Source organism: Morone saxatilis, unplaced genomic scaffold, assembly GCF_004916995.1.
Source record: "Morone saxatilis isolate NCDOM2014 unplaced genomic scaffold, NCSU_SB_2.0 Contig24, whole genome shotgun sequence".
NCBI classification, from domain to species: Eukaryota; Metazoa; Chordata; class Actinopteri; family Moronidae; genus Morone; species Morone saxatilis.
The window spans coordinates 9,136,020-9,157,230 of record NW_023339807.1 but is presented as its reverse complement, the minus strand read 5'-3'; the positions used below and the strand labels follow the sequence as shown (position 1 = coordinate 9,157,230).

The 21,211-nt window shown below is 40.2% G+C and overlaps 2 protein-coding genes across 7 annotated transcripts in view; both read left to right on the top strand.

The window, feature by feature from the left end:
- Nucleotides 1–16,881, top strand: part of cobl (cordon-bleu WH2 repeat protein) — a 52,624-nt gene extending 35,743 nt beyond the window's left edge. For 2 of the 6 annotated variants that reach the window (XM_035671558.1, XM_035671557.1), the window contains exons 10-18: nt 3,208–3,366; nt 7,762–8,080; nt 9,329–9,447; nt 9,969–10,160; nt 10,336–11,927; nt 12,053–12,280; nt 12,369–12,485; nt 13,638–13,940; nt 14,949–16,881. In XM_035671558.1, the coding sequence (XP_035527451.1) occupies nt 3,208–3,366; nt 7,762–8,080; nt 9,329–9,447; nt 9,969–10,160; nt 10,336–11,927; nt 12,053–12,280; nt 12,369–12,485; nt 13,638–13,940; nt 14,949–15,032 (3,113 nt within the window). In that variant the 3' untranslated portion in view covers nt 15,033–16,881. The remainder of the gene's footprint in view (nt 1–3,207; nt 3,367–7,761; nt 8,081–9,328; nt 9,448–9,968; nt 10,161–10,335; nt 11,928–12,052; nt 12,281–12,368; nt 12,486–13,637; nt 13,941–14,948) is intronic. The other 4 variants (XM_035671560.1, XM_035671556.1, XM_035671559.1 and 1 more) reach the window with 3 other exon arrangements.
- A 4,000-nt stretch (nt 16,882–20,881) lies between these two features.
- grb10b (growth factor receptor-bound protein 10b) overlaps nt 20,882–21,211 on the top strand; it is a gene marked incomplete in the record, with an annotated part of 57,656 nt that continues 57,326 nt past the window's right edge. Inside the window, 1 exon segment of the mRNA XM_035673022.1 lies at nt 20,882–21,160.

Sequence of the window (21,211 nt, the reverse complement as noted above, 5' to 3'; positions counted from 1 at the left end):
TACAGCTAAGGGTATTTGTAATGATAAAGCAGACACAGCATCACTGTCAGTGAAGCTTTAATGAGATCTACCTGTTGTATCTGTCTATCAATATGACACTATATCATTCTTAGTTTTATTATGCTCCATCACTCTGTGATTTCAATTATAAGCTAAACTGGCATATTACATTTTCACACCACAGTACACAAGACATTCATATTCATCAAAAAAAAAAGAAGAGCTAGTTGATACGTATCTCTCTGTATGTAAAGGAACTAACTTTTTACCTCTTAGAAAGTAACTGAATGTCTGCCCTGAGCTGACATCTGAAATCTTTTACTGTCAAGAATGACGCACATTACCTGGTAAAAGTGTGTGTATGTGTGTGTGCACATGTCATGGTTGAGGTACAGGAACCAGTGGAGCTGGTTTTCATCGTAGCTCATGAGACAACACAGTCACTGTCTCTTGCCTTCACTTATCAATCCTTCACAATTGTCGTATCTTTCTCACTTTTTTCTTCTTTCTGTCTCTCTCTCTCTCTCTCTCTCTCTCTCTCTCTCTCTTTCTCTCTTTGTCTCTCTCTGTCTCTTTATGTCTGTCTGTCTGTCTCTCCCTCCCTTGCTCTGTCTCTCTCATATGCATGCAGCCACTCACACAAACCTTCAAAGCTGGTAGATACACCGACAGATCCGTCATAGATTTAAACAGGATCTACTTGAACTTTAGTTGGCCTTGTATTGATCTTTATATAACCTAGATCTTTCTCGGGAGCAAAGTGAGATTGCAGCAAAGGCCTGTCTTGTCTGACAGGGGCAGAGATGAGAGAGCCGTAGACCTCAGAAAAAGGGATGAGAAAGGTGAGGGTGAATGGAGTTCAGGGAAAGGAGCATGGGAAGGTTTTGGCAGCCGGATGACAGGGTAGCAAGGAAGAAACAAGGGGGCTAGGGGGGTTTAAGGAGAGGAGAATGATAGACAGGCAGATGAAAGCAAGAGAAAGGATGAAGTATGAGGAGGTTAGTGCCTTAGTCAGGATAGAACAGAGAGCACCAGGATCATTAATAAATGTATAGACCTAGCTACTTTTTTTTACTCTTTCCTGACACTGCTGACAGTGCATCACCTTCTTTTTTGCTTTGACTCTCCCCATTTTCAGTCTTCTTTCCTTTTACAAAGTGTATTTGTTGTAAAATGGTTTTATTCCAAAAGCCACATTCTCTCCAACAGTCCTTTTTGTACACACAACCTCAACATCAACCTTTCAGCTTTTCACAAACATGCAGCAAATATAAAGAAGATTGTTCAGTGCAGCCTTGCAACTGCACTCCGCTATACATCAACAATACATATTTGGCAGTGAATTAATAGCTGGTATACATGTTAGGGCTAGACAAGTACACCCTGCATGTACAGTACAGGGTGGTGCCCACCTGCTTGTATAGGCAGAGACAGAAATGTACACAGTAAAGGTACAGTATAAGTTTCAGTTAGTCTTTCATTTTATAGGTTTGATTCAGTCTTTCATTTAAGCAAAATTGATGTATATGTCAAACTTTAAACTGTATGTCATTTGCTTTGGGAAGCTTTGTGATAAAGATATCTAATTAAAGAAAGGTGGAGCTGCAAACCATAAAAATACTGGTTTTATACCATTGCTTCTTCTAGTGTCTGATATAAGGTAGTATTTACCTTAGATCATAAAATGCTATTGTACTGTTGAATCTCTGTGTGTATGCTTGTGCAGGCATGGGTGTGTTAGTGTGAGTGTGTGTGTGTGTGTGTGTGTGTGCACGCTTTATGGTAGGCACGAGGGAAAACAAAATGTCAACATTTATGTCAATTTAAATTCAAAGCTTCAGCTTTAGTTGAAAATAGAGGACAAAGGGGATTTTCTTTGGATTTCTGGATTTCTACAGCTTTAGCTTGAAGCAGAGAGGCCAGGGAAAATGTAAATTAGTGGTTCCTTTTTAGATCTAGTCAACACAGTTTCCACTGGTTTTTACTGACAAAGTGATATAGTACTACTATTTTTGAGACTGCGTCCACATTAATCATACTATTATTCAGGGAGTGCATAAGGCATCAGGGCAGTGTGTCTGTGTTTGCTTATTTAGAGAAACACAGATACAATAATATGATCAAATCAAGGATTAGCATCAGGGTCATTTTTAGGGTTTTGTGGATAGGAAAATAGGATTTGAGTGTTTTACCACTTGGGTATGTGTTTGTGTTTGTGTGTGTGCTTCAAAGGCTGTCAAGGTTATGATGGTGTTGTTTATCATCTCAGCCCTGCATGCTGTCTCAGTTCCTTCCTATTGTTGGCAACCGAGTAAACAGATAAAGTAGCACATCGACAGCACCTGCTGACTAAGACACAGCACACTGATGCATCACTAGTCTTTTAAAGACATTTAGATAGCTATTTTTCAGCAGTGCTGTTTTACAGCAATAGTGCCTTTCCCCTTACAATCCAATATGTTATCTGGATTGACCTTGTCCTATTTGTCAGTCCACACTTCTGTCTCTCACTTGTTCCTCGTGGCAGACCATTAAATTAGCAAAGTAATAGCAAAGTAGTTCATGAAAGCAAGTACCTTTTCTGCAAACCTAGGCATCCAGTTTCATCTGGTAAACTGTATGTATAGCATGCAATATGTTTTTATTAGTGATTGAATACAAGTTAGAAGAAGACAGATATATTAAAACCCTCAGTGATGCAATACCCAGTGAAGAAAACAACAGTTCCACTCTTGTCACACACTTGTTATTCAAGTTTTTACTTTTCACTTTTCCTGAATCTTCAGCTGATACTGTAAGGACCTTTGTTGTAGAGTTTTGGCGCTCCACTACATAGTCAAGTAAACTCACAATCCCACATGAGCAATGGTTAAAACCTGCACAAATGAATGTACTGTCAACAATAGCTTACAGTGCTGTAACAGTGATAACTTCCATGGCTCAGCAGACAAAGGAAGGAGTTCTGCCCACAGAAACTCAAACTTCATTACCAGATAATCCAAGGATAAAGAAGCTACTGTTTGAATAACAAGCAGTCTCTAAGGAGTGTAGCACAATAACACAGAAGGCAAAATGTTGCCAGAATAAATAAAAAGATCTTGATAAGAAGTTTGCATGTACAATGTTTGTGTCACATTCCCCTTTTTTTTTTTTTTTACAAAAATGACCATCGGTGCCTGCCCTGCCTGCATGCTGTTTCTCCTGCAGGAACCAATGATCGACCAGCACCACCCAAACCTCGGCGTTGCCCAGCCCAGGAGTCACCACAGTTTGTCTTACCCCCTACCCCGTCTTCCCCTCCCATTGAGCCCAAAGAAAGCAACTCCCCACAGAATCCCATGGAGGCAGAGGAAGCAGCGCCCCAGTGTAGGTTCCAGATGGACTAAATCTCCCTTTCCTTCACTCTTAGTCTTTATTTTCATTCCTAGAAGCTGCTCCCCTGGGTTTCTAACTTTTATTTCATTTCTCCCAATCAGAGTCAAATCTTTTTGTGCGCATGTGTGTGTGTGTGTAAATGTTACACTCTATCCTTACATGCTTTCCATCTCACTCTTTCTATCAGCGACCCAGCAGCAGAGGTGTTAAGTGATACTGGATCTATGTGAGGTCAAGGTGCTTCATATCTATAAATGTCAACCTGTAGTAATGTTATTTCTTCTGGGTCCAAAAGGTCAGGGCTGGGGTCAACACCAATCAAGTGGAGTGCCTTTGTTGTTGCATTTATACAGTACATTGATATTAGATATATAATAGGAGACACCAGGCTAGGTGGCCAAAACACTATTTTTTTCCATTTTACTGTATTTTGTCCTACCTTTCCATCTCTACCCAGCACAATGTCTATGATCTTTCCATCTCAAATCTCATATGTCTTTTTCTTTATTCCCCACCCCCACTCCCTACTTTGTAGTGTACTGCTGTGGGCCTGTGCGTCTGCGCTCCAAACACCCCTGAAGTCTTTCTTTGGCTTGACCCTTTCTCCGTCCAACAATCCTTTCTCATCAGTTACCTTTTCTTCGTCTTGGCTGTTCTTTTTTCTGCTGGACCTCCTTCTGATGTTCACCACTCTCATCCTTTTAAGAATGTTGTTACTGTTTCTTCTGTACCATTGTATTTGTTGTCAAGGTGTCATTGCTCTCATAATTTTGATCGTCTTATATCTTTAATTTGCTTTCCCTTGGTGTCACTTTGCAGCAGCCTAATTGCATCTCTCCTATTGATGGTTTGTATTTGATTTTGTTGATGGACACAAAATCCTGCAAGTGAAAGCAAGTTGTGCTCTCGCACTCCTAAAGCAATGCTGTTTTTGCTGATTATTATTTTTTTCTTTTTTTACAAATGTATGTATATAGTGTTGGTGGTTTTACATTTCAGCTTGACCTGCTGGTTATTGATTATGCATGACATCAGAGCTGGGTTAAAAGTGGACACACAGAATGTGGTTAGAGGACTATACAATGACAGATGACCTAACCCCAGGACGTATAAGTTACAGTGTGATTGATGACTGACATACTAAAATGAGGCTATGAGGCAAGGCCATGTGATATCTGTCAGCCAATATTTTGGTGATGCGATATCTGCAGATCAATAGTTGGACAGCGTATGTTTCTCTCCCTGTGTCTGGTGTTGTGGCTTGGTTTAGAAATGTGAGAGCTGAATGCATGCTGCCTTTGGCAATAATATGGAAAGGGTGATCTATCAATGACATGTTGCTTTTAGGCAGTGGTGCCTCATGTATTTTGAAGAGAAATGTATGAAATGAAAGACCTCTTCGCAAGCTCATAACCGTCTACTTAGAAAAGAGAACAACACTCCACATTGGTGGTTTGTAGTTGCATCAGTGCTTCACAGCTTGTTTTTAAGTGATGGGTAGGGATTCAAAATTACCCATTTGTCATGACACCCTATGTGAAAAAGGGATTAATCATTTAGAATCCAGAGCATAAGTACATCATTTGGATCTTTGAAAAACTGAAAAACTGCAAGACACTTAAAGGACCAGTGTGTAGAATTTAGTGGCATCTAGTGGTGTATTTGCAGATTCCAACTCCTTCGCTTCACCCTTCCCTTCCAAGAGCAAAGGACAAACTATGTAGGCTGCAAAACGCAAACAAACAGTAAAATGGAAAACACAAAAGGCCCTATCTACAGCCAGTGTTTGGTTTGTCCGTTGGGCTACTGTAGGGTGGGTCACGAAAACACAACAATTTTCAGGTGATTACACTAATAAAAAGATACCTGTAAATATTGTATTGCATTTCTGCCAATAGACCCTCCTGAATGTTACACACTGGACCTTTAATTAAAGACTGTGTCATAGAGCACAACAATTTTACAATTTACAACAATTAGCTCTATGTTATTACACATATATGCAAAATAATCCAAAATGTGCTTTTTGTACGGTGACTATGTCATGGAAATGGAGCCCTTGTTATCGTATGATTCTTTCTATACTATATAAATGCAAGTATTGTGGTGTCACAGAATCTAATCATTTTTTAAGATGATCATGGTTACAGCAATGTGTAAGGCAAATCTGTTAAACGTTTTATTTTACAATTATCCAAACTGTATGTAAAATATCATTTATACTGCAAGTTTTAAGGAGTTTTGGAGCGAATGTATAGCCTGGTTGTGCAGTGTGTACTTACTGAGCCTCTAGAGTTGTGATAATGAACAGATAAACAGATTACATGAACAGAACATTTATCTTTAAAGGCGATCTGTATTGTGAAAACAGGTTATATCTTTGAAAAACCTTTTCAATTAAACAGCTGAAGACTGGATCAAGATTCAAGGACTCTGGTTTGGAATTGTGCATGGGTTGCAATGGTTAGATTTTAACAAGTAACATGACACAGTATTGACTTGCTTGGGACACTTTTTATTAGGCTTTAACTGAAGCATGTGCCTATGGTCATATTGAATTGGATGTTCGACAGCTATGTGTCGAGGTTTTCTTGTTTACTTGTTAGTTTGGATTTGAAGACTGTGTGTGTGTGTAAGCATATGAGAGCATAAGACAGTGTGTGTATGCATGCACTTGCCTGTGTGTGTGTGTGTGTGTGTGCTAAATGTGGCTGTAGCTGGCATGACTAAGCTGTTGCTGGGAAGGAGCTGGGAGGACAGCCCTGTGAGTCATCACCACATCTCCTGGAACTGACTGTTCTCTCCACACCATTAGGACCCGGCCCAAAACTGACAGGCCTATTGCACTCCTACACATCGACAAACACATAGGAAGACATATTGGAGCACAATGAATGTCCAAATGCATGCACACAGCCACAGACACCTGGTATTCAAACAAGGTCAGTCACTGTTAAACTCATTTTAAAGAATCCCCTCTTGAGTTCTCAGTGCTGTGCATGCTTGCTGGGCTGCTGAAAACCTAACAAATGGTACATTGATTTTTATTCTCTTGGCCTGGAGTTGACTGAGATCAGTGACGGACTAAATACGTTCTCCAAAACCCACAGGACTGACCAGAGCATGACTGTACTAAAGAGATGAGAGGGTATGAAGCAATACTATCTTTCACTAGGACCTAAAACAGTACTGTAAAAATCTAATTAAAAGGGTTTGTTTACAGAAAATCCACCCACACATCATTAAAGCTGTTTTATCAAGCCACAAGTGGTTGTGGTCCGGGGTTGCGTTTTGTATATTTGGCTTGTGTTTTTTGGTTTGTGTGTGTGTGTGTGTGGTGTCAGACTGAATGTTGAAACTAACGTAAATACTTCCTCTGGTTTTTTTTCCATCCCTGGCTCTTCATGCTCTCTCTGCATCCTGTGCTGCTTTTCAAACAAATGTCCTCATGATTTGTTGTGTTGTTTTTCTCAGTGTTCTTCCAGGTATCCAAAGTATTTTTTGTTTGTGGAGTTGAGAAAAATAAATTTGTTTTTTTAAAGTTAATGCATGGCATGAGTAAAAAGCCTGAGGCCTCTATGGTGCCTGATTTTGCCAAACATAATTTTCTACCCCATTAAAAGCCCATTCTCAGTCCTTTAGTTTCACCACACACAACCTTGGGCCGTTGGAAACTAGTTGTAGACCGTTTTTTCAATGGCTGATGACAATGCAGATATTTAGAGAGCAGGGTGGCCAATGGCCAGTATATAATGCCAATATCAAAACCAAGGAAAGTAATGTACATTGAATTTTTATTTATTAATGAAATAGAAAAAAACTTGTTGAAGATTTCAAAATGTGCCTGGTATTTAAGTGAGAGTGGGGTACAGTATATCAGAACCAGTGTCGCTGAACTACATTATTCTATACATACATAATATATATTTAATGCTAGCCAATAAAGGTTTTAGATTAGATTTGCTGTCATTAAGCAGAGACATGTTTACATTTAGAAAAGACAATGGTGACTGAGGACTTTTAGGCAAACGTTTACAGCCGGATGCATTGACAGTTATAGTACAGGGCTCCAAACTAACTTTTTCACCATCTTCTCAAAACTCACAAGAGGGAGCACTAACTACCTAACGCATTCACAAGGCTGCCCACAGATCTGTCTGCAGACAATTTTTGTTTATCGGCTTTGAGAACACTGGCATCAGCCAACACCAGTTATTTTAAAACGCCAGATAATTGGCCCGAATAATCAGCCGACTGATTAATCGGTCTATCTATATTGGAAACCCTTTGATTTGGATGTTGAAGTTGCTGCTAACAGATGCTAACAGGACAGGACAGTAATAACACTCAATACTGACGCTAAGACCTTATTCTATCTTCTACCAGCTTGGCTCCACTCCATGCGGAGCTCCGCAGCTAGTGGCCAGAAACCAGAAACTGAAACACCCGAGGAGACCATGTCCTTGGGAAGCAGCAGCGGTGGCAGTAGCCTGCCCGACCAAGGTTACGCCGCCTCTGAGGGCATGGCAGAGGGCGAGGACTCAGGGATGGTCAGCTCTCCGTCTGACACCCAACCCACATCCCCAGAATGGAGCTTGTCTCTGGATGGTAGTAGTGGAGTGGGAAGAGAGAGACTGCTGAGACCAATGCGGGACAATTCCAGTGACAGCGATGAGGGATGTGCCACCTGGGGATCAAGACACAGGTAGAGAGGGAGTCATGGTAACCCTTTTAGGGGGTAGTTATTAATTTGGGACAGACATATGCTTTGGCCTCAAAAGAATATAAATGCTTCCCAGTGTCTACCTAACCCATTCAGCTTGCCATATGCTCCCCAGTATTTACTTTTTGCCAACTCCTACCATCTTCTACCTCAAATCCATTGCAATCACATTTTATTCTTTTATCTGCTTTCCTGGCAGGCAAGATAATGCATGTGCCATTCACCTTGCCATCAATTTCACCCTGCCTAACACCTGCATGAAAGTTATAAGTAGGATTCTTGCATTTGGCGATCAAGTTTAGTATCACACCTATATTTTCACCTGAATAGTGAACCATCACTGTTTCAGAGAACTATAGAAGTCTGTCCACAGTTTTGAACAGTTCCAACAGTAATAACCAAGAGCAGTTCCCACCATGTGTTATATTTGAGTTGTAGCCAAAGCTGGCACCCTCAACCTTTAGTGCTGGGCTTTCATAGTTATGGTTCTAGGCCCTTATTCAAAGGCCTTGTGGAAAATGAGTGATGCCCCAGATCACTTTTCGCCTTTTAAAGTTGTTGTGAAATGTGTATGGTAATGTGCCCAGACCAGGGATCTGGGATTGATGCTCTTAATCAGAGAACTTTATGAATCCAGGGCCTGGCCTGATGTTACTGGCTCCTCAGTTTTCCAAGAAAGCACTATAACACAGTTTTCTCAGAATCGTTGAGGAAAAGGGGACCTGTCCAAGTCTCTTAGAAGACAAATTCTATTTGGTTTGGCCTTCTTGTTGCAATTTGTTATGGCTAATTCACCAGTAACCCATGAGAATGCTCTGTTGAACCCTAGAAGAGAGTGAATGAAGTTTAAACTGTGGTAATAATATCTTTACAGCTACATGTTTCAAAGCCAGCAGGCTCCAGTAAAAACAAAATTCAACTTTGAACAAGCACAAAATATTCAAAACTAACACATTTTTATTATCTTTATTCTACTACTGAACTTCATTTAGCCTTTTGGTTACTGTGGCTGATAGTAACAGAAAGGGTGTAACAACAACATCAAATAAGCCGTTCATGGCAGCTGTTTGGTGTTGACTGTTATGTCCATAAATTTATGTAGTCATAAGTAGTGCTGTAGTAGTGCTGCACCAATCTCTGTTTTGCATTACAAATGTTGTGACACTCTGTGTGTGTGTTTTTACATGTGTATGTGTGCAAATGTCTCTTTGATAAATTCTTTTATTTCAGGCAAAATGACATCAACCCACAGGCAAAGTCAGGCAGGTTAAAGGGCAGTTATGAAGATGACCCAGAGCTCACAGCCCAGCTCCATCAGACTTTGGCAGATTTGGAAGCAGACCTTGCAGGTGAGGGTTGTGCCACACTCACCCCCATAATCTTTTAATATAATAAGATACAAATATTTTTTTACTGAGGCACCCTGGCAATCTAGGTGTACATGCCTCCAACACAGGAACTGATATATAAGTGATATATACTGTAGTTCAGTAAAGACTTAAACCTGTCGATCATCATAACACCATTGCAAAACTTTTGGTTACCAGGGTTACCCCGGTTCTCTGAAAACCGAGTGAGGTATCTCACTATGGGAAGGTCGGTCTGTTCAGCGAACGGTGCTCTATTCGCTCCTCCATGATTGTCACGCCAGGAGGCCTTCCCATAGTGAGATACCGAGTAAGGTTTGAAAGAGAACTATATGTTTTCAGGTTGTGTGCATTAATACCTAAAGTAATCCTATAAATCTGCAGTTTGTTGTAAAATATTTACATTACTGTACCCCACATTGACCACAAGTGACAAATAAATAAATGTGACAAAAGTTTTATGTATTAACCCCTTGATCTGTTCCAATTTTACCCTTTTCCAGACCACGTCGATATAGTCTCAGCAAAGGAGACTCCCTATACTATGTCCACAGACAGTAATGAGGTGCCGGTGTCTGTAGTGGACATGGATGTGCCAGTCACAGCCATAGATGAAGTACTGGAGGACTATGAACATAACATTGTAGAAAATGAGGCAAAGTCACTAACCAGGAATGAGTCAGCTGGCAGCAAAGGTACGGAGAAAGTATACCTACGTCCAGTAAATTACACAGAAGCTGACATAATGGTTTGACTATGAAATAATCACTGTTGAAATGTATTCAGGCCCAGTTGTAAAAAATGTAATGCAGTTCAAAAGTTGTGTGTTTTATTATTAAATTGACTTTCTCTTACCCTGTGTTATCACAGGTCCAGGCCTTTGTCACCCGTCCAGTGTAGAGCCACAGAATAAAAACAACAATGCTTGTACAGCTGCTGACAGTAATAAAAGCAGCAGTGCAAATACTAAGCAGCCGTCTCAATCTGAGCAGCATAGGAAGTCACTGGAGAACAAGTCTAAATGTGATAAAAAGGAAGAAAAGATACTGGAAACAAAAATTGAAGAGATGAGGATCTCTGATACCAACAGTGTGAAAGAGGATAAACAAAGAACAACACCAGCAGTGAAATCTAATGTTGACATGCAGAAACACAGCAAGAGCACTGAGATCAAACCCGATCCTGTTAAAAGTAATACTCAATCTTTTCGAGGGAATAAACCTGTTCTTCCACCAACCAGTCAGAAAACAGTATCTACAGAAAGAGATGAAGAGATGCACAGAGTTCACCAAAATACCTCCATCTCCAATACTCCACATGGTAAAATCACTCACGTCACATCACGCTTCGGGTTGAAAACCTTTACTGTGGTCCCTCCCAAACCCTCTGTCTTTAATGCTGCTACAGGAGTGCCAGCTGTCCCATCAACTGTTGGTGCCATTAAGATTGACGATCAAGGGAACATGGTGAAAGTGGGTATTTCCCGGAACAAAGTTGGTGGTTCCTCAGAGACAGGAATTAATTACAGTGAGGGGTCTCCACTTCTTGGAAAAGCCAAAGCTTTTTGGAACTCAAATGAGAGACAAGAAAGTCCTGTGCCCTACAACAAAGGTCTCATTGATAAGGCTAAGGAGAGCACAGATACCCTGAAAAGTACTCCCACTGCAATCTCAGAAACTACATTGAAGACCAGTAACACTGAGGACCTAAAAACATTGCAAACGTCACTTAATAAACCTGCAGAGAGAGCGCAGCCTAAAGAGCTGGTCAAAGAAGAAGCTAAAGAACCAGTGAACGAAGTTGCTAAACAGGAGCGGGAAGAGGTGGAGAGCAAGATTTCAGTGTCCAAAAATGTTCAGCAGCCAAGTAATAAACCTGCCCTCCCCCCTCCTATTCTCCCAGACCTGAGAAAGGACCTGTCCTTCCTCAAACCATCTAGACGAACCTCAAGCCAATACGTGGCGTCTGCCATCAATAAATACACTCCAAGGACTTCAGCTCAACCCAACTCCATTCCTAGCATACCTGACTCCTCTGCTTCTTTTAAAACACAGACTGGTTTCCAGAGGTCAGGTCGGTCCATACATGTGAATCCACACCAATCTTCCCAGTCATCTTTGTCAGATAATAAGGAGAATGAATCTGCTTTTAAATCCAACCCTCCTGGTCCTAAGAGGTCTATGAGCTACCCAGAGTATGTGTCAGATAGGGATTTTGGAGAAGTGAGACCAGACAGGGAAGGATTTGGAAGTTGTATTGGATCCATCAAAGGAAGCTCTAATACACTGGAAACAGAAACAACCAAGAATAACCCCACCCAAATAAATATGACCGCCAATAACGACAGAGATAATATTAAACATATTCAGCACAGAAGTCCCAGTCCTGTACAAAACAGTCCTCTACACTCATCTGCCAAACCACCCACAGCCTTCAAGACCGTATACCATGGCCAGACAAATGTGAGTGAAACGTGTAGTATAAATATTTCAAGTTATGGGTCTCGGAAAATAAATAGTATTAAGATTTTTTACAGCAAAATTACTGTCAATTACAGTGTATTTAATACCCAACATCTTGTCTTCAGAACACGAGGGACATGACCAAGGCAGCCACCCATCTAACACCTAATGGCAAACCACAACCCTCTGTCACAGTGGCAGACAGTGGTGAGACTCCTGGGCCGGTGACAGTGTTTGGTCCAGTTAAAAAGTTCAGACCAGTGATCTGTAAATCTGTTGAGAAAGACATGTCTCTGCACAGCAGCCTGATGGAGGCAATCCAGACAGGCGGAGGCAGGGGTAGGCTCAAGAAGGTGAGACCAAGATGACCATAGTACAGTATATGGATGGATGATAGATAGAAATACACTATATTCTTATATTCTTCTGTTTCATTATTAGATAACCACAGGTGGTCCCAGCAGCATGAAGAAAGCAGCTTATGATGAGGAGGAGAATGAGAGGTCTGCTCTTCTGGCCGCCATTAGAGCTCAGAGCAACTCTGGAAGGCTGAAGAAGGTAAACTACTCTCTTAGCTGTTCATGCATTCATCACTCCATCTCTGTCAATAGCAAGGTAATGGTGGGGAGATAAAACCTGGCCCTACAAAGTCACAGCATGACTAATTGTTTGTTTTAACGATAAGAATACTGTCCACTTTCACCCACTTTGTATGACTCAAACAAATGTTAATGCTATACTATTTACACATCATCAATACTATTTTAGGAAAGCTTGCTTGTTTTGTACATACATTCATAGTCCCCAGAAGACTAATCATAATCCCTGTGTTGATTCTGTGACTTTAATGAGGTTAACATTTTTGGTTTAGTGAGAAATGTCTTTTTATTAAATGGACTGGATGAAACTTGGTTCATATATTACAATATATTATATTATTATATTATACATTTTTATTACCCTCAGATGAGAGTTTAATAGCAAATTTTAGCATGCAAACACACTAAACGAAGATAGTGAATGTAATTATTATACTAAACATCAGCACTGGCATTGTCATTGTAAGCATGTTGCCATGCTGACTGTAGCATTTAGCACAGCTTCACAGGCCCACTAGCATGGTTTTAGGCAACCTAAAACAGAACAAACAGGTATTTTTAGAAGAAAATGTAAGTGCTAAACTCTTTGTCTGTTAGCTGGTTAACAACTCACAAAATCATGCATGAACCAAGTTATGCAAGCATGGGTATCTATTTCCATCCCTCTGTGTGGACTGTGAGCTGTGGTTTGCTGTCATGTAAGGACCCATGTGGAATGAAAGGGGCAGAAAACGCACTGCTGTTGCTGAAACATCTGTGGTTCTATTCTGGAGGTTCCTTACCAGACCTGGAATCTCAGGAATGCTGCATGACTAAATCAGACTCAGCGTTGTGCTTCTCAAAAAAAGTTCATAATTAAATAAAACAAGATAACTATGAACAATGGAATTACAAAAATAATAAGATAAAATCCTATAAACGTGCGGAACATATAACGCAGAAAGATTAGGCCAGAAAATTGTTTGTATATGTGTGTCAGAGGTTGAGGTTTTACACTTGTGTGTTAGGCGATGAGTGTGAGTTCAGATGCACTTAATATGAGAGCAGCTGGCCTGCTGCCTATGTTTATGTGTCCTGAGTTACCATTGTCGCCCTCCTTTGTGTCCTACAGACCAAATCTGAGGCTGCTGATGAGCTGGAGAAGTTCAGGAAGGCTTCTGAGGAGGAGAGAAGTGCAAGCTCTCCCTCTTCTCCTTGTCCTCCCTCTTTGACTTGCTCTCCTCCTGTCTTTACCCCACCACCACCACCAGCACCCATGATAGCACCTCCACCTCCTCCCCTTGTCTTGCCCCAGAGTAAGCCTAGCACTACTGTGGCACATCCAAGTGCTAACGCCCCTATGAACCCTGCTTTGGCCAGGGAGGCTATGCTGGAGGCCATTCGCTCTGGATCTGCTGCTGAGAGGCTAAAAAAGGTACGAATAGAGAAAAATACAGCATCTATTTACACCACAGAGTGAAAGTTCTCTACGCCCTTTATATACTCTGTTGTATTTCAATTCTACAGTTGCTTCATGCAAACAGCAGTGAGGGTAGAGAGTAACACTTAAACATGGATCAGATTACATCAGCGGCGACTGGCTTCCAAAGCTCTATGTGTCTCATCTGTTCTGTCAGAAGGACAGGGAACAATACATAAACTGGTGAAGAAATGAAAAATAAAACAAAGATAGCATAAGCAAATTAAAATTTAGCTTTAGGACAGCAAGTGATGAATATGTAAATAATTTGACTTTTTTTCATGAGTCTTGGTGCACAAGATGGCATAATTTTACCCAGAGAGACTCTTATCAAAGAGAGTGAGGGGAAAAGAGAGCCAGACACGAAAATAGGGAGAGACAGAACAGATAGAGGCAAGAAAGCCAGACAGCAACGGAAAAGCATATGATTTGAACCAGTGTCCTCTTTCCTCTTACATCTTTGGTCTGGTTTCTCACGTCTCGCCTCGTTGGAAGACATCATTGGCAGAACAAAGCACTCCTGTAGCGCAGCAGCTGGGAAACTGGAAAAGAATTGCATATTGTAACACATTCACAGATTCTTCTAACAGCCATACTTTACTGCTGTGTGAATATTTTCAAGAAAATAAAGTTCAATTTCAGGTCAGCAGCTGTGTAAAATTATAGCTTTGAGAAACATTTTTTTGTATTATTATTTTCGCAACATTTAAATCGGGCAGGAACAACAGCAAAGAATGAATAGTTTTAGGAGGAGGAAAAGAATCATAGAAGTTTTGACCTGATCTGATTTGGTGCAAACTATTACAATCTTTTCAGTTTACACAGTTTTTCTTTCTGTATCCAGTTAGACTCCACAAAACCACAGAACGTGATATATTTTTTCCAGCATGTCATGAACTATTACTCCTGTCATTAACAAAGTGGAGAACTACAAACATGACATGTTGTGTCTCTTTTAACTAGGTCGCTGTGCCCACAAAAACAGTCAAAGTGAACGGCCGACTGGGAACAATCCAAGCAACCTCCTCAACACTCCCTCAGCAGTAAGAGGGAAAGCCCACATCACCACAACGAGGAATAATTATAACATTTTCTTTCAGTTTTTGTTTTTTGCCATTGTGCTTTTGCAACAGACATTTGGAAAATTGGATTGAGTCACATTTTGAGTAAATGTTTGAAAGTTCTGGGGTACTTTATCTGATGTGTGACTCAAATTACAAACAATAAAATAAGAATAAAGAACAAATTCTACATGCTAGATAAACTATTCAAAAAGGGCTTCATAACTCTGTCTACCAGTCTGGGGCCTTATTCTTAAACTAATGCACTAATGCTGAAATAACTTTGAATAAAAGAGTAATGATTTTTCTTCTTGCAAGGGGAATGTTGCTCTCTTAGTAGCCAAACACCAGTAACACCTGATAATAGGTGTTATAGGTGAAAGGTTTACAGTTGATTTTACTCATATCAATCATCCCAGTTAGCTAACAATGGCTTGTTGGAAAAAAAATCATTCTATGTCCATCTTTAAAACATTTCACTGTTCTTAAACTAAACTAAATTTCACTGTGCCATCTGTACTTGAATTCAGTAGTTTAAACTGGTCAGTTGTACAAAATGTGTGCCAATGAAATCAAATTTAAATAGTTTATGCTACTTTCAGATCTTTTTTTTTTGTTCTGATCTTTTTTTTTTTTTACCACAGTTAAGTTATGGATGCCTTATACTGTTATCAGTGTTATGTATATGATGTTTGCTGTAAAAATTCTATATGCGGTGCAATAAGTTGGATCTGATGATCTTTCCATATTTGAACTACTTAATATTTGTTTAACAAGAGTACACTTACGAAAACAATGGATGAATCTATTGAAAATGTTTGAGTGTATTATTTTATCCAGATCTGATCCTTAATGCCAACTTCTACAGTTCTTGGCTCTGAGGAGGAGTAAGATGATTGTGACCAACTAGTGCCTGTTAGCTCAATGTGCTCCTGTTTTAGCTTCTAACCTTCACTTGTGCTGCTGTTTAAAATCTAAAGACATTGGCATACATGGTCAGTGCCTTGCAGAAACTTCCTACTTGTACAGTAGGGAGCTGACTGACCATGCCTTTGATTCTTGCTATTTTAGAGAAATTAAGAGGAATCTTTCCTTTCCTCAAAAGATTTGAAACTATTTTGAAACACCATTATTGAAGTTTATCAGTTAGTTAATCAACAAGTCACTACCAATACTACTACTTAATACAAACCACCACTCATAGGAAGAAGTAATACAGATTTAGGAGAACTGTACTGTATGGAGAAGCTATGGTTTATAAAGGAAGAGTGGACTAGTGCCATTAAATGGTAAAGTTATGGATAAAGGGGATATCCACGCTGAATCGTCTTTAGAATGAAGAAAAATCTAGAGCATCCACATTCAGGTGTACATGCTCGCTGCTGTGGATTGTGAGATAAATCTGAGTAAAGGGAGTTGAAATCCTAGATTTATAGAGACTTATTTTAATTTATGCTTAGTTTTAGCACTCAAAAATACTGTCATTGTTGTATGTTTTATCCTGAGAGTGAAAACCTTAAGAGATTTTCTGTTTTGTTTTCCTCTAACTAGAAGGGATTGTTTGATTTCTGCTAGATGGTTTCATCTACACACAAGAGCCTACAGCACATTGTAGAGTTGTATATTTTGTAAACTATGAGAAACACAATCATGAAAGATTTGGTTTAACTCTTCCATAGAGAGCTATTTCACCAATAGTGTGAACATTTTATAAGCTATTGCTTTTTAAGTTTAATGTTGTTTTTTGGGAAGGTTGCACAATTATTTTTTGTCTACCTAATTTTTGATCAATAAATAATTTTGTAATCAAGTGAAAACTGACTTGCAGATCACATTCTTGTATTTTAGCTTAATTCAGTTAGAATATGCATTTTCCATAAGTAAAAGTTAGCCAAATATTAGATTCAGCAAATGGTAGTATGAACTTTGCCCTGGAAAAGCGTCATTCTGACCCAGCACTGTGGTTGACTGTAGGCTGTGGCCGTCCTGCTGTCCTTATAAAATATATTGTAACCCCCCTCTCTCTGCCACACCACAGATGAGCTACTATTCCGGGCAGCAGCTCATGGCCCTGACTCATCACTATGTGGTCACATGAAATGACTCTTACAGAACTTGAACCTAACCTGCATTCCTGATTCCTGAAACACCAGTCATTGTGCCCCTCCACCTTCCCCAGAAGCAACTAAATGATGCAAACATCCATATTAGTTGCAAAATCACATAGAAATGTACAGTGGAGATCTCAGAGAGAATTTTGGTAAAGTGACACTTCCTATTGACGCATCCATCACATATACGGGTTCTCTTTCATTATTTTCTTTTGAGTGCAGGGGTGTTACCAAGTAAAACATGAATTGCTGCACTTTCAAGTTTTTTTTTTCAGGGATTTTACTGACTAGTGCAGGGTGATGTTAAGTCAAGAGAGTTCATAAGAGTAATCTTGGCTCTGCTAGCCAGAGAAAGCTGTAAATTTCACCACAGGCTCTTTAGTGGGTCAAAATCCGTTCTCAGCCTACAGCCATTCTAATCTGCCCAACAAATGGGTGTGTATGGGTGGGTGTGAGTGATATTTCTGTTGCGAGTATGTACGTGTGTTTGAGACTTAGCCTGCGTTATGGTTCCAAACTATTTTAACCATACTGCCAATGCAAACAACCACTGAATCAAGAATTACCAGAAGATCACACCACATAATTTAACAGAAATAAATTCATTTAGGTTTGGCTTTCAGCCTTTACCAACCTTATTGGTAAGTTTGTATTTGTTGCCATAACAGTTTCACATGGAGGCTTGAGGTAGGGAAGATGTCATCATGTAATTTAGATTACATCAGCCACTTTGTATAGGTTGTTTATATGTGGCTTTTTTTACTCAAAGATGAGCAATACAAGTGCTGAGTTCCTTGTATGGCAGCTTCCACTCAAAGTATCCATGGTCCTGAAAGCCATTCACCAACTGCCCCGGCTTATATAGCACAGCTTTGTTAGTCTTGACTGGCTGACTTATGAGTGATGGACACAGTGACCCTGACTACCAGCAGGGGTTTGTATTGACTTTGTTTTCTGATGTTGGGTAGTCTACTATGTATCTGATCAATCAATTTTAACAAAAGGCCTGTGCAATACTGAATGTCTGATGAGGTGAAATCAACATAATGTGTGTTTAGTTTATGTATCAGTGCCAGTCCCAGAGGATGAATGCTTTGTTTGCATGATGGCACCCTGAATATGATGAGTGACTTGATGTATGTTTGTATGTAAGCATGTGTGTGATGCAATAGTTTCACAATGTCTGCTCTTTGAGTGTGTGTTTACACATTGAGGGGACACAGTGTGAGCTCCCTGTTGTCCTAAATCAGACACACACACACACAGCTCAGGACTGATGACCTTTTGCACTTCAGACTCCCGTGGTGTGTTCCCAACACTTAAGCATATCCTAGTCTGACATATCACAGGCAGTATGAAAAATGAACTGAATGCTGGTTTGTCCCTGGTGTATTATCTGACAGTGCTCTGAGGTTCAGTTCATTGCCTTTGCATGTCTTTCCTCCTAAATGTTTTATTAATCTCTATATGTTTAAAACTAGCTGAATGTACACCTCTTGATGTTGCTCTCAGTCATATAAACATTTCAAGGTCTTATGCAATACTCCTACGAGGCTCAGAGGGATAAAAACACAACAGTGCCAGGAAGGTAACTCTGGTGCAATGAGATTTGACCCCTACTTGTGCAATATTCATACCTCACTGCCAACAGTGTTTTTATTTATGATTGTGCTTGTCAGGGCAGGGATTCTAATTAAAAGTGGAATTTTGTCCATAACTTTAGTATCTTATTGTATCATAACAGTGTACCTTTAAGTATTTTTAATTTAGGTAATAATCTGTAACACTGACATACACATGCATGACGTCTTTCCCCTTGCTACAGGTGGTAAAGTAATTTGCCCTGTTTATGAAAACATCGTTCAACAGTGCCATGTATGTCTTTAGAGGCAGAATAATTTGGCAGAAAGCAAACAAGTTGTCTAATTAGCCTATTTAGCTTTAATAAAGACAAAACTGTTTGTAGTTGTTGCTTGATAACACAGTGTTTACAATGATATAGAAAGACAAGGACATATTTAATGTCCACAAAGCTGAATTAGAATTGTCCGCTGATATATGTATAGTGATGGATGCCAAATAGTGTTGTTAATGTTCAAAAGGTTTACCTTTTTACTTTAAAGCATAGTTAAGTCCCTTAAAGCTGCAAAGTATGGGAAACTGAGGCATGATTTTAAAGGACCAGTCTGGAGGAATTAGTGTCATCTAGAGGTGTTGCAGCTCAGCTTTCCGAGTGTGTAGGACAAGGATCGCAGATCGAGCATACCGGTAAGCTAGCAGCTTTGGTGGTGAAAGCAAACAAATTTGTCCGCACACACATAAATTTTCTATTTCCTCCAAGACTTTTTTAAATTTGGAATCCATAGCTAGCTTAGCAAAGGAGACTCAAGACTAGTGGCCTCCAATATTGAAGTTCAGCAAAATATACAGGAAAAGGCACCAGGTCAGGATGTAATGTATGACGCACATTTTAATTGATGAAACATTTTTTTATTTAGTGTGTAATGGCTACACATTTTTACAATTGGAGAATGTAAAGGTTTGAATATATGACTACTCCTGAACAGATGCATACACAGACATCTGCTCTGCAGACACCACGGCCGTGTAATAGTTCTGTTGACAGTACTTTCTGGAGTCTGCGGACACACAATGTAGTCATATGTAGTGACTCTACAAATTGGCGATATGTCGACGTCTACGCAGAGCCTTCGCATACACCTTCTGATGATGAAATGTACGTAATGGCGGACCCTCATGGACACGCAAAACTATTCCTACTTAAAATCACTTAAGGCCCACTACAATGATAAATGAAAATATTAAAAATACATATATAAATATTATATTCTATTTATGCCAATAGATCTTCCTAAAGGTTACACACTGGACTTTTTTTTTTGGTGTAGTCCAGGGAAAATGCAGCTATATGGAGTATACCCACTCTTTCAGTTGACATTGGGTATACCCACTTCTAAATCCCCTCTGATGTGCATCATCCAGTGTTCATAATGATCCGTACACCCTGAAGTCAAGCAGCAATAGTGAAGTGACATTGTGCAAATGCTACTGGCCCGTTTTTGGATGTGCTAAATATGCAAGAGTAGTGTTACATGCCCCTGTTTATACACACAGCCTTTATCCTTTGCTGGACGGGCTGCTTAAAAAAAATAGAGTGCATAAATTAGTATACCCACTTCTCCTGGCACCACTCCACCACTGGTGTGTGCTGCTTAAGGTGTTCAAGCACTTTCAGAGGGTGTTCATCTCTTGCTGTTTGAGAGGGAAGACTAAGAGGGACATTGATATTATCAGTGTCATCATATTTATAAATGTGATCATTTAATATCTGTAGGATTGATAGAGGATGGTTTAACTTTAAAGTTTGTTGTCCACACAGATGAGGTAATGAAACAATGTTAAGAGGCCTTTGTGTTTCTCTAAAAAAAAAAAAAATGTATTTCTTTTTATCAAAACAACTTCAACATATAACCTGCGCTGTCACCCGCTTTCACTCAAAAGGTACAGAATGATCCTGTGTGTGTTTTATATCAGCACACACTGAACCCAAAACACCAGTGAGACAGCTCTTCAAAAAAAAAAGAAAAAAGAAAAAAGCGGAATCCTCTGAACACGCCCTTATTCCTATAAGACGTGAACGCCGCATTAATCACCCTCGCTGGTGGGCGTGGTCTAGTTCTAAAGGGGAGGAGTTGTTTACGTGCGTGTGTGTTTGTGTGCGTGTGTATGCGTGTGTGCGTGTGTTTGTGTCCTCCCCGGCCGCATGAGATGAGCTGCCTGCAGTCTTTGCTGCCACTGTTTTCGCCTCCTCCTCCGCCTCTTCTCCTCGCTCCTTGTCGGACCACTCCGGGAATGTTGACCACCGCGCTCTGATCCACCGCTGCCGACCGAGCGTCCCTTCATCTCCACACCGCCTCCACCGCCTCCACTGCCCGTTAGTCCCTGACGGTCGCAGCCTTCCTCACACTGCCCTGGCTGTAAGGTGAGTGCATGTTGTTTGGTGATGAAGACGCGGTTCTCACACTGCCTGTTG